The sequence below is a fragment of the Vanessa atalanta genome, chromosome 21 (genome assembly GCF_905147765.1).
Source record: "Vanessa atalanta chromosome 21, ilVanAtal1.2, whole genome shotgun sequence".
Lineage (NCBI taxonomy): Eukaryota > Metazoa > Arthropoda > Insecta > Lepidoptera > Nymphalidae > Vanessa > Vanessa atalanta.
Genome location: NC_061891.1, coordinates 8,935,754 through 8,948,912, shown reverse-complemented (window position 1 = coordinate 8,948,912; position 13,159 = coordinate 8,935,754). Strand labels below are relative to the sequence as shown.

At 33.7% G+C, this 13,159-nt stretch overlaps 1 protein-coding gene across 1 annotated transcript in view; it reads right to left on the bottom strand.

The window, feature by feature from the left end:
• Positions 1-12,490, bottom strand: part of LOC125072227 (midasin-like) — a 35,302-nt gene extending 22,812 nt beyond the window's left edge. Inside the window, exons 1-4 of the mRNA XM_047682752.1 lie at positions 11,730-12,490; positions 10,801-10,867; positions 10,718-10,745; positions 1,323-3,056 (exon numbers count right to left, since the gene is read on the bottom strand). Coding sequence (XP_047538708.1) covers positions 1,323-3,056; positions 10,718-10,745; positions 10,801-10,867; positions 11,730-12,490 — 2,590 coding nt within the window. The remainder of the gene's footprint in view (positions 1-1,322; positions 3,057-10,717; positions 10,746-10,800; positions 10,868-11,729) is intronic.
• Between the last annotated feature and the right edge of the window lie 669 nt (positions 12,491-13,159).

Below are 13,159 nucleotides of genomic sequence, written 5' to 3'. Positions count from 1 at the left end.
GTAAGATGATCGATTAATTTTTAATACCAAATGTAACCTTTCATGGTTTTAAATGCAACATATCGTTTAAGTTAAAAGGGTGCTGTATGTTATTTTAATAAAAAATCATTTTCCAATAAATGTATCGTCATTCATCAAGGCAACACCTATCTATTAAACTAAGATAGGCCTGTAACTGTCCCACTCAGTTTTGATAAGGGACAACATTACTAAGCTATTTGGTGGTAGAACATAGATAGACTTGCAAGCTCTTCCCATAATATAATAAAGTAAAAAAACAATTGAGTATTTTATGAATATTTCAAGTGCCTACCTGTTGCCATTATTGATATCGAGCAAAAAAGGGCAAGAGAAATTGCGTTTTTTGTATGGGAAACCCCCCCTTAAATATTTATTTTATTTTCTTTTTAGTATTTGTTGTTATAGCAACAGAAATGCATAATTTGTGAAAATTTCAACTGTCTGGCTATCGCGCTTGAGGTATAGCCTGGCGACAGACAGACGGACGAACAGACAGCGAAGTCCCCCGGAATTTATTGGGGTCCCGTTTTTACGAATGGGTTACGGAACTCTAAACTATACAAATTTTACAATCAATGAATGCTCGTTTAATAATTTTGACTTCGACAGTATCTATCTCATTGCTTTAATAGATATTTTATGGCAGGAGACAGTGGCGGCAAATATTATTTGGCCATGGAAATAAATACATGTTTACTTTACAATAAATAAATGAGGGGTGTAATAGTGGTAATAAATAAATCCAGCCAATTATTGAATAGCCACTAATCCACAAAGCTACTAAGCTCTTTGGATTAGACAGATTATTCTACTAGAGAGAGAATTCCCGTTTGGAAACTTAAAAAATACATTTTTTTTAATATACAAACATATTTAAAAAAAATGTATATATTTTATTTATATGAAATATCATTCGATATTGAGGTCAATATATCACATATATATATTTTGTCAATGACCGGGTTTTAGTACCAGACCCTTGTTAAAGAAATTAGGTTTTTCGAGGACTAAAACAGTCTAAACGTATACCGGCTCTACTCTATTATTCAGGACTTAAGGTTGAAAATCCTACGATTTTTGTCGTCTGGCATGTAACCGACGTTTTGTGTAAAGAGCCCAAATATTTCATAAGGTAAGTAGAACGTAAAAGGTTCATGCAAATTGAAAATAGTATCTTATCAGATAGATCTAAGTTGACAAAAAAATAGAAAACTCTAGAATATTACATAAGCGCAATCATCATGACATTCACAGCTTCGGTAAAACATTTTAACTCACAACGTTAACGAGTTTAAACTAACCTGTTTCACGGTGATAGTTTTCGTCTTTCTTTTTCTCTTTTTTCTCTGTAGAAGCATGAGCGGCATCGCTGACATCTGATGCTGAAGGAGCAGTATCGTCTGGACCGGTTTCCGCAGATGGTGCAGTGTTTGACGCTGATGAAAATGCATCCGATGCAGATGGACTGCTTTCTGTATATGTATGTGTTCTTGACGCGGTTTTACTGTTCAAGCCAATTTCCTCGCTTGAATCAGCTGTGGTATCAGGAACAGGTGTAGTTGTCTTTATTTTAAATTTACGCTTGTTTTTTCGCATCTTCGGGAAAAATAGCGTTGGCTCGCCCTCTTTTGATTCAGCGTCTACAGGAACTAGTGATATTCTAATATTATCATCATCTCTATTAGCTTGAGCTGAATATCTAGAAGAGAATCTTTCAGGTTTACGTATCTTTGACTTTTTCGGCTTTATAGTTGTTGCTAAATAATCTTCGTCAACACTCACTGTATACATATTTGGATTTCTAAATACGGAAAATTTACCATCTCCTTCAAGTTTATTGGACTTTTTTCTTTGTTTTATTGTTTTTCGTGACGTAGTTGTTGGAGTAGTAGTAGTAGTAGTTGTTGTTGTAGTTGTTTTAATATTGTTTATTTTATATTTATCTTTAAACGACGGTTCTCGATCTTCGAATTCATCATAATCTTTTGTAATCTTTTTCCAATTGGAACCAGGGTGGGCATATTTATCATCACTATTCCTTTTTGTTCCAGTTCTTTCCAATTCTCTCTCTAATTCTTCTTCAAACATTTCTTCTTCTTTTATTTTCTCTGATATTGAACGTTGTTCTTCTGCATGCCTCTGTTTTAATTCATCAACACTATTAAGTATCTTTGCTTTTTTAGCGTCGTTTTCACGTTGTTTTTCTTGATTTTCGGCCTCAGTTTTTTCACGCTCTATTTTTTCGTTTTCCGTAGTGGTTTCGTCATAGTCAGCACTATCGTTGTCATCATTTGTCTTTGAAATTTCTTTATTTTCTTTAGTTACTTCTTCATTTTCGTTATCATTTTTAATTTTGACTTCATTTTCGACTTTGTCATCATCTTCATCTTTATCTTCGACATCTTCTTCATTTTTTTCTATATTTTTTTCTTGCAATGTGTCATCATTTTTTGAACGGGAATCTGGATCGATGTCTTCATTTTCGTTTTTTAAATCTATAATAGTATCTTTATTTTCATTAACTTCTTTTACACTGTCCTCTGAGTCCTTTTTGACTACATATTCTTCTTCGTTTTCACGTTTTGGTTTATCGTTATGGCGTCTTGAATGTTTTCTACCCTGCTTTAGCGCTTTAAGAATAGGACTGTCGCTAGGTTTCGTGATTATGTTTACAATTCCTTCTATGTCTGATATGTCAGTATTATTATCTAATTTAACAGAGCCAACTTTTTGGCCAGGCCTGTTTTGATCAGACCATTCCTTTTTCTCGTAATAATCATCACTGTCACCACCACCTGTACCTTTATCATAGTAATCATCACTTTCTGAATCAGCGACAGCTCTCATTATGAAATTGACAGGGGGTGCTAATCTCTTCTTTGGCTTAGCTTTGGCAACGTCGATGAATTCTCCTAATTCATCTCCGTGCTTGTTCTTAAATGGTACCCAATCGGGAAAAAAGTTTACGTCTGTTTGACGTTTCGTTACATTTTGTTTAACTCCTATACTCAAAGAGTCGCAAGTCGACACGATAACTATTAAAATCAAGATAAACGCTGACATTTTGAAACGAGAGAATGTTCATAACATCATAACTCGAATGATATTAGTAAACACTACCGGACGGTAACGGTTGAAGGTGTCAACGGCGCGGTACGAACTGTTCCCATTGCTTAAACTACAACTATTTATACTGTTTGCAAAACAATTCGCTTCGGTCACTCGATAGAATAAAGTGGATCGATCTATGTAATCGCAAAAATAAATATTGATAGATCATTTGTCTAGCTAACTGCTACCGGATTTAGCATAGATAAATAATTTAAAATACTATTATACAGAATTATTTTTTTTATCGCTTCGGTGATTAGATTAATATATAAAGATAAAAAGGTATGTAATCAAAGAAAAAATATTAAAGATTAAAATAGCTTTCAATATTTACGTGAATTTATTAATATTTGATAAGAAAATTGAAAACAAAATTATGCAACGTCTATTATATTATATGTAATATATTTTATTATTGTTATGAGGTATAGACAACTATGAAAGGATTAAGATACATGTCTTAAGGGATGAAATGGGAGATGAAAGTTTGCACTGAAGTTCTTCATTCATCTTTTATTTTTATAGATTTAGAAATCGGTACCTCTTTAGCGTTTTGGTTATGAGTGAAAGACAGCGGGTATTTTATAAGCTGATCAATATGCTTCTGTTTATGAGTGACCCAACCATGCTGCATTGAAGTAGCAAAGCAAGAGAAGGTCTTAGCCCATTTTTGAGTCTTGTAAAGGCCTAAGTTTCTTAATAAAAATGTCTTACTGTATTTTAAATTCATCTCTCAAAAGTATTGGAGTTGAAATTATATAACGAAGTTTAAATAATTTTCCATATATAAAAATTTATCTACAGGCAACGCCAGGTGGGTCAGGTACTGTGAGTATCTGTACAATGTTACCTATTATTATCCTATCCTATCATATGACCAGTAGAATAAAAACATACTTCTCAGTAGATGTTTTATACGGAAATAAAAAAATAAAATTGTAGTTATTATATAATTAGACAGGATCAACCAAATTTTATGAAATAAAGACTGAAATAATTAAATTATTTACTTTTATAATATTTATTCATTTTAAAGTTAACTTTATAAATATTACGAATATTTAATAACTTACTTAAGCAGTACGATTCTGTAAATAATCATTTCGTATCTCACTCGTGAAATATTGACAACCGATTCACAGTGATACGCCATTTTGATACGTGTATCATATAAATTTTATGATTATTATCGTCTATATCGCATATTTTCTGAAATTTCAAGCTGTGTGTTCTGCGGTGAGTTTCGAGTTACTTTTGTAGAATAGTCTAACAGTTCTACAAAATAACATCCCGTTAATATTCCACAAATGTAGAGCCCTAAATTATTATGGAAAGTATATTATTCCACTACCCTGCTGAATCACGAGATTTCCATCATCAAGCACATCAAGATGAATTATAAATACAAATTAATCACAACTCATTAGTGCTTGTTCCAAATTGAACGCGTGATCTTCGGATATATTTACTTCGCAGAAACATCCCAACAACCTGATTATTCCAGATATTTTTCGTACACTATGGAACAAACTTCCTCTTTTTTACCCCATAAATACACTGATAGTTTAGGGTTTAAAAAGCTAAGGGATGGATAAAATAGCCAGCAACGGATTTGCGTTAATCAGGTCAGGTGATCTGGTTGTTTTGCTCGAATATTAAATACAAGTATTTATAAAAAAAAAAAACTATCCAAGCAAACGCAGTTACGCGATACTATAACAAATCATAAATAAATATAAAGGTTGAAAGTTCTACTATAGCTAATCAAAATCCGTTCAGTAAACAACGGATTGATTTGTTGTTATCGATAATATTATTTGTTAAGAAAACATTTTTGTCTTGAAAAATAATTTTGGGAATTCAAAATGGAGTTAATGATTTAATGTATGGTTTTTCTTACAAGTGAAACTTATGCAATTGTGAGGATTATATGTATATTATAGTATTCATACTAATGAGTTCAAAGGTGAGATGGCCCAGTGTTTAGAACGTGTGCATCTTAACTCATTGGTTCAAACCTAAGCTAGCACCACCTAATTTTTGCGTGTGTTCTTAATTTGTGTTTATAATCAATCTATTGCTCGGCGTTGAAGGAAAACATCGTGATGAAATTAGCATGTGTCTAATTTCATTAAAATTCTGTCACAATTGTATCCATTAATCCGTATTGTTGCAGCGTGGTGTAATAAGATCCAAACCTTCTCCTCAAAGGGAGAGGAGCAACAGTGATAAATTTACAGGCTGTTACTAAAGAGTTCGCATAGGTTGGTTATTGTGGATATATTACGACATGAAAAAGTGATTTCCTTTACTAGACATTTAATTTATACATGAACTGTATTATTGATTTGATATGATCTTGATTTAGTTGACTATGTATTGTTTTTTTGTTGGTTTTTTTTTATGATATAAGCAGGCCATTTATATGAAATATGGCCAAATAGACCAACTGAAGGTAACTGATCACCACCACCCATAGTTATTTGCGCGTAAGATTTTTTTTATTATTCCTTGCATCTCCAATGCGTCACCAACCTTGGAAACTAAGACTTTATGCCTTTAGTTACACTGGCTCACTAACCCTCCAAACCGGAACACAACAATAAAAAGTATTGCTTTCTCGAGATATGACGAATGTGACTAAGTAAAATTATTTGTGGTCTAAATGAAGTTTAAACAGGATAAATAAAAAATGCATCTGCTCGGTGCTCAAAGATACAAGATTCAAGGTTAACCGATCTCAAATTATATTAAAATAATCGAGCACTAAGCAATCATCCTTCTTACTAAAACAATTGAAAAAATTACGCCAAGTGAGAATTGGATCGGCGTGGCGAGTGTTCCGTACTATAGCGCTAATTTTGGGATTTTAAAATAGTGTTTTAGTTAATGTATTTCTGTTATATTTGATAGAGGCTCTATATTAATCCGTATTTACTAAAAATTATCATGTTTAGTGGTTGGGAATAAAGAGGGGGAGCTTGTTCCGTTTTCGTTAATTTTATTTAATAGAATTATTAGTTATAAGGATTCGTTTAGTAATAACATCATTTATTTTAAAATGAATGAGTTTTTTAATATTTCTTACTACTGATTGATGGCGTGATGTCCGATCACGGCGACCAATCTTGTGGGAGACCAACAAACTACGCAGGACATATTTTAGTGCACAAGTGTGTGGCCAAGCACAGGTGCGCTCTCTATTGATTCACTCTCATAATCCGAAGGGACGGCAGATTCGACATGACCGGAAACCATTCAGATTCAATGGCTTTACATGGTTTCCGAGGCATGGGAGTACTTCCAACTTCCAGAACATCGGAATCTGTGGCCTTATAGATCTCACTAGATGAATGAGGCAGTCAAACTTACTAATATTCGTTATTTGATACACTAACAAATAAATTATTAAACTCATTTTCTTATTTATAATATTATTTAGGGTAATTTGACATGACCCAAACATTTTTTAACACTTTTCGTTGATGCATAAAGAACCATGCCATTAACGTACGGATAAACTTGATAATGATAACCTTTGATGGAAACAAAGGTTACAGTTTTCAAATGAAGATATCTTATAATACCGATAATTATCTTATTGTTTTAGGGTACAAGAAAGGGTAGGGTACAAGTATTCATTACTTTCATTATATTAATATACTTATAATATACTTTTATGATGTTAATATATGTAATGGTTCCCACGCAAAAGAACTTATCCTATGCAACAGTGTACAAATTTTATTAATTTTTTCAAATATAATAAATGACTAATATTTTTATATACAAAAATAACTCCTGATACGGAACCCTAACACAAAGTTCAACGACCGAGGAAACTATTTGGAAGTATTCTCGTTTCGCTCTATTTGACCGATCCGTGAAACTAACTTTAAACATACAATTAATTAAATTGATATTTGCCTTTTTTATGATATACTCAGTAGGACGACCAAATAGGCCATCTGATGGTAAGTGGTCACTATTGCCTACTAACAATTCCTTACATCGTCGAAGTGTCGAAGGGAAATAAGATGTTATGTCCCTTGGGTCTGTAGTTAGACTGGCTCACTGATTCTTCAAACCGGAACACAACAATACTTATCACTGTTGTTTGGGGGTAGAATATCTGATGATTGGTTGGCACTTACCCAGGTGGGCTCGCACAACGCCCTACCACGAAGTATCATCAACATTCTTATCATACTATCCGATTATTCTATTATACTTTCTAAAATAAGTCCGAATAAATCAAAAGTATTGCTGATATATTATACATTTTAAACCATAATAAAGAGCACACTAAACTCTGATAGATTAATGTTGGAAATGCAAACACCAAAGAGATGAGAAAAGATTGTTAATCCGTATATTAACACATTCGAGAACGTTCTAGAAGCAAGTGAGAGATGTCAATTTTTAAAAACTATACAGTTAAGGAACATTCTTTAAGACCCAATTATTAAGCATTTACAGAGTAAGTTACAATAGACATTATGTGAGACCTAATTCATAATTATTTTCTTATGACATTGCGTTTATAAAGACAGCTCTAATACTACCCCTTAAACCGATGTCATAATAACTAACTATAAGTTGTTATCTATCAGAATTACAATCAATATATATTTACTTATTGATGTCTATAAAACTTAAATACAATATCACTAAGTTAATGCAATTTTATTTCAACACAACCAAAAAATATAAACAAAGCTTAAACATAATTATGTAAACATAAACCTTTCACAAATTGATCATGTTTCTCTTTTGTCAGAGGTTTTGTCAACAAATCAGCAATCATTAAATCTGTTGGCAAATACTTAACATTAATAATATTTTTCTTAATGTTTTCTCTAATAAAATGATGCCTTACATCAATGTGTTTAGTTCTACTATGATACATACAATTAGCAGTTAATTTTTGTGCAGATTGGTTATCATTATATAAAGTAACTTTACATTTAATATTCAACAATTCTTGAAGAAAACCTATTATAAAAAGTGCTTCTTTACAACTATCAGAGATTGCCATGTATTCAGCCTCTGTGCTGGAGAGAGCAACAGTCTTTTGCTTTCGACTTTCCCAAGAAATCAATGAATTACCTAGCTTAAAAATAAAACCAGTGAAAGATCTACGATCAAGTTCATTCCCACCCCAATCAGCATCTACATGAGCAATTACATCCAAACCACTCTTCTGAAAAGCTAACCTATAGTTCAGCGTACCTTTAAGATAACGAAGAACACGCTTCAAAGCTTTCCAGTGAGTTTCAGTGTGACACTCATTGAATTGACTGAGCATACTCACCGCATGAGCGATATCTGGTCGGGTGCACACTGCTATGTACATCAGACAGCCAAGCAAATTTCTGTAATATGAATTTTCACTTTTATGATCACATTTTGGTAATTTGATCCCTTTTTGTAATGGAGTTGCAGATGGTTTGCAATCTGTCATTTTGAACTTCTCCAATATCCTTTTTATGTATCCGACTTGATCGAGTGTAATTTTATTCTCACTTTTAATTACTCTCATCCCAAGGATATGGTGTGCAGGTCCAAAATCCTTCATTTCAAAAGTGTTCATAAGTTCACGTTTCACTTTATCCTTTAAATTTGAATTGTTAGAAAACAATAAAATATCATCAACATAAAGTGCAATTATTAACAATTCACTTTTAGTTTTCATGTAAAATACACATGGTTCTGAAGATACCCTTTTGAAGTGCATTTTCTCTAACAATACTTCATTTATCTTCTCGTACCACATTTTGGAAGCTTGTTTTAAACCATAAATAGCTTTATTTATATTTATTTTATTTATTTATCCTTTATTGCACCCAAACTTAAAACTAAAAATTACATTATTGCTACACAAAGTTGCATGAGGTGCAACAGGCGGCCTTATCGCTCAGCAGCGATCTCTTCCAGGCAACCTTTGGGCAGAGGATCATAATATTTACATATATGGGAAGGGTACAGTAATTTAAGTCATAATATAATACTTACATAATATAAAATTACACAATACACAGATAACAATAAATATATATAATATAAATATATACTATAATAAATATTTACATAAATAAATACATAAAATATATATATATAAAAAAAAGGAGATATAACAGAACAAAAAATTATCAACGACAAAACGACTGCTTAATGCAACAAGTAAAAGTCCTTAACCATTCTTTTAAAAACGGCTAACGACTGTGCGCGTCTAATAGCTAAGGGTAGTGAGTTCCAAATTCGAGAAGCTTCAACAGTGAAAGACTTAGAATAATAAGAAGAAGAGTGGGAAGGAATGGAGAGAATTAAATTTTCATTCGAGCGAAGAGCGCGCTTATGAGTCTCCCTGAGGAGAGTGAAACGCTCTTTAAGATAGAAGGGTGTCGCTGGATTAAAAAGAATAGAATAGAGAAGAGTTAAAATGTGAGTATTCCTGCGAAGGCGAATAGGGAGCCACTTGAGTTTTTGGCGAAATTCGGAAACATGATCATATTTGCGTAAACCAAATATGAACCGTATACATAGGTTTTGTAATCGCTCAAGTTTATTTAATTGCTCCTCACTTAAGTTAGTATAACAAGTGTCAGCATAGTCAAGAATAGGTAGAAGGAGAGATTGTGCTAGCGTAACTTTAGTTGTAATGGGTAAAAAGTTTTTCAATCTTCTCAGTGAGCCAATGGAAGAGAATATTTTTTTACTAACCTCATTTAATTGAGGTGCCCACGAAAGGTGCCTATCAAAGATAACACCTAGATTTTTTACTGTTTCACAGATTGGTATGCAGACGCCATCAAAAAGGACAGGTGGTAATTGTTTCCAGTCAATCCGTGAAATAAGTCTCGGGCTACCAATGATAATCACCTTTGTTTTTGTGGGATTAACTCTCAGACCATAGGATTTACTCCATTGACTTATGTGCATCAAATCTTTATTTATTAAATCAATGGTGTCCGAGAGCCCGCTAAATTGAGTCTGTGAATATATTTGGAGATCATCTGCGTACAAGTGGTAGAGAGAAGAAATGTGATTAGTGATAGAGGTAATGAATATAGAAAATAATAAAGGAGACAACACGCCACCTTGCGGGACGCCAGCGCTTAACATACACCAGTCTGAGTTACGACCATTAGTGTATACGCGCTGCCGACGCCCTCGCAAGTAACACTGAAACCAGTCAGTCACCTTAGGAGATATGTTAAGAGAACGTAGTATAGCTAGTAAAATGTCAAAATCGACAGTGTTAAATGCATTACTGAAATCCAGCAGTGCTAACACTGTAATCAGTTGGTTGTCCATACCAAGTCTGATGTCGTCCGTTATTTGAACGAGGGCAGTAGCCGTACTATGACCACAGCGAAAACCGGATTGGAAAGGATTCATAAGGTTATTTTTGGATAGAAAGGGAGTCATTTGTTGATATATAAGACGCTCAAATACTTTTGATAAGAAAGGAAGAATCGATATTGGACGGAATTCGGAGTAACTATTCGGATTGGACTTTTTCGGTACAGGGATTATTTGAGCATCTTTCCAGATCGTAGGAAATGTACAGGATTCTATCGACAAGTTGTAGATAGATGTAATGATAGGAGCTACAAGGTCAATAATGGGAATAATCATTTTACGGCTAATGCAATCTGAACCCACGGCATCAGAGTTGATGTCTAGAATGTTCTTCTTAACATCACATACAGTAAATTCACCACCATTGTCACTGCGAAGAATTTTAATTTTGTGGTTAGTTTCATTCTCCACAGAAACTTTAAAATTCTTAAAGTGTTCAAAAACTTCATCTTTATTATGCAAAAAATAAACAAATGTTTTCCTACTGAAATCGTCTATAAATATCAGAAAATATTTTGCACCACCAATAGACTGCGTTGGCATTGGTCCACATAAATCTGTATGTACTAATCCTAATAACTGTGTGGCTCGTGTATATGTTTTTTTAGGAAAGGGAGCACGGGTTTGCTTTCCTTCAATGCATGCCACACAGGGATTAAAAACATTTGAATTATATTTAATACCTGTGACCATACCTTTATTCATCAGTGCCATACTTCTGGAGTTCAAGTGGCCAAGTCGACGATGCCATATTTCCTGTGACTCCTCTTCTACTGTACCTTTTGAGCTAGATGAAGAAATCATTACAGTCATTTCACTAGACTGTACTTCATTGTTAACTGTACTGTAAGAAACAAAATTATTATTACCTGCCCCCCCACACAAAGGCTGATCAATGGTATCAAGTTGATATATACCATTTCTAAGAGTGGCAGTTGCCAAAACTTCATCCTCATCAGATACAATACATTTCTGGTTACTAAATGTTACTGTATAACCTTTATTTACTAAACAACTAACAGAAAGTAAGTTTCCTGAAAGATTAGGCACAAAGTAAACGTCTCTAATGGTTCTCGCACAGTCTTGCAATTTGACATGAACATTACCTTGTCCAGCTGTTGATAAACTATCACCGTTGGCAACACTCACTTGTGATGTATTTTTTTTCACTAAAATCACAAAAAAGTTCTCGATTATTGCACATATGGTGTGATGCACCGCTGTCCACATACCAAACACCACGCTGGATACTGACTGAGAGTGCCGTTAAGAGAGCCTTTGATGGTTTATCCTTATCAAACTTCTTGTCTTTTTCTGGCTTCTTATTAGAATTCCTCGGGCAATCCTTTATAAAATGTCCAGTCTTCTTGCATTTATAGCATTTTGGTGCTTTTCTAGTTGCTGCAAATGCTATGGTACCATCAGTATTATTCCTGCGGTCATATTCTTGTAATAATTTTCCTTTGACCATGTCGCTCGACAACTTTAAATTTGAATTTTCAAGTGCCATAATGAGTGGATCATAATTACTTGGTAACCCGCTGAGCATGATGACAGCCAAGAATTCATCATCCAGAGATGAATTGATATCATGCAATTGTTGAGATAGTTCCTGCAGTCGGCCAATGTAGCTTTCCATGCTATTATACTCTGACAGTTTAGTACTGAATAACGTTCTCAACAGACCTAGTCTTCGGCACAGCCCTTTATCCTCATATGCTTTGCTCAGGTTGTTCCACGCCTCACGTGCATCTTTTGCGTTCCTGACGTGGGGAAATGCACTCGTTTGAACCGACAAACATATTCTCGCTAGTGCCTTCTGCGATTTTTTCATATCTACATCGCTACGTGTTTTTTCTTTTTGCTCACCATCGATAGTGTCCCAGAGGTCTTCATGGATTAGTATCATCTTCATACAAAACTTCCATGTCGAATAATTTTCAATACCTTTGAGTTTCTCGATGCTTTGCATTGGTGAATTATTTCCAGCCATTTTTTTCCGCATGGATACGTAGAAGGTATAATTAATTTTTCTTCTAATTTCGTATTTTACGTGAAATATTAATATAGCCGTGTTAATTTCGGCATTCTGGGCCCATAACCTGATAGATTAATGTTGGAAATGCAAACACCAAAGAGATGAGAAAAGATTGTTAATCCGTATATTAACACATTCGAGAACGTTCTAGAAGCAAGTGAGAGATGTCAATTTTTAAAAACTATACAGTTAAGGAACATTCTTTAAGACCCAATTATTAAGCATTTACAGAGTAAGTTACAATAGACATTATGTGAGACCTAATTCATAATTATTTTCTTATGACATTGCGTTTATAAAGACAGCTCTAATAAACTCGAGAGTTATTCAAATAAAATTGAAACCAACGGAGCTATTTTTTAAGTATAAACTCGAAAAGTCAAAAAGTGATATATTTTAGACGTGGAATAAAATTATGTATCCGTGATATTTACTACACTAATTTATCCTACGATGTTGGACATACTATAGTGTAATAGACTTAGTATTTAATGACTTCTAGACAGGATATATAAAAAAAAAATGCTGGGCTAAAGGCCTCCTCTCCCTATGAGGAGAAGGTTTGAAGCTTATTCCACCACACTGCTCCGATGCGAGTTGGTGGATACACGTGTGGCATAATTT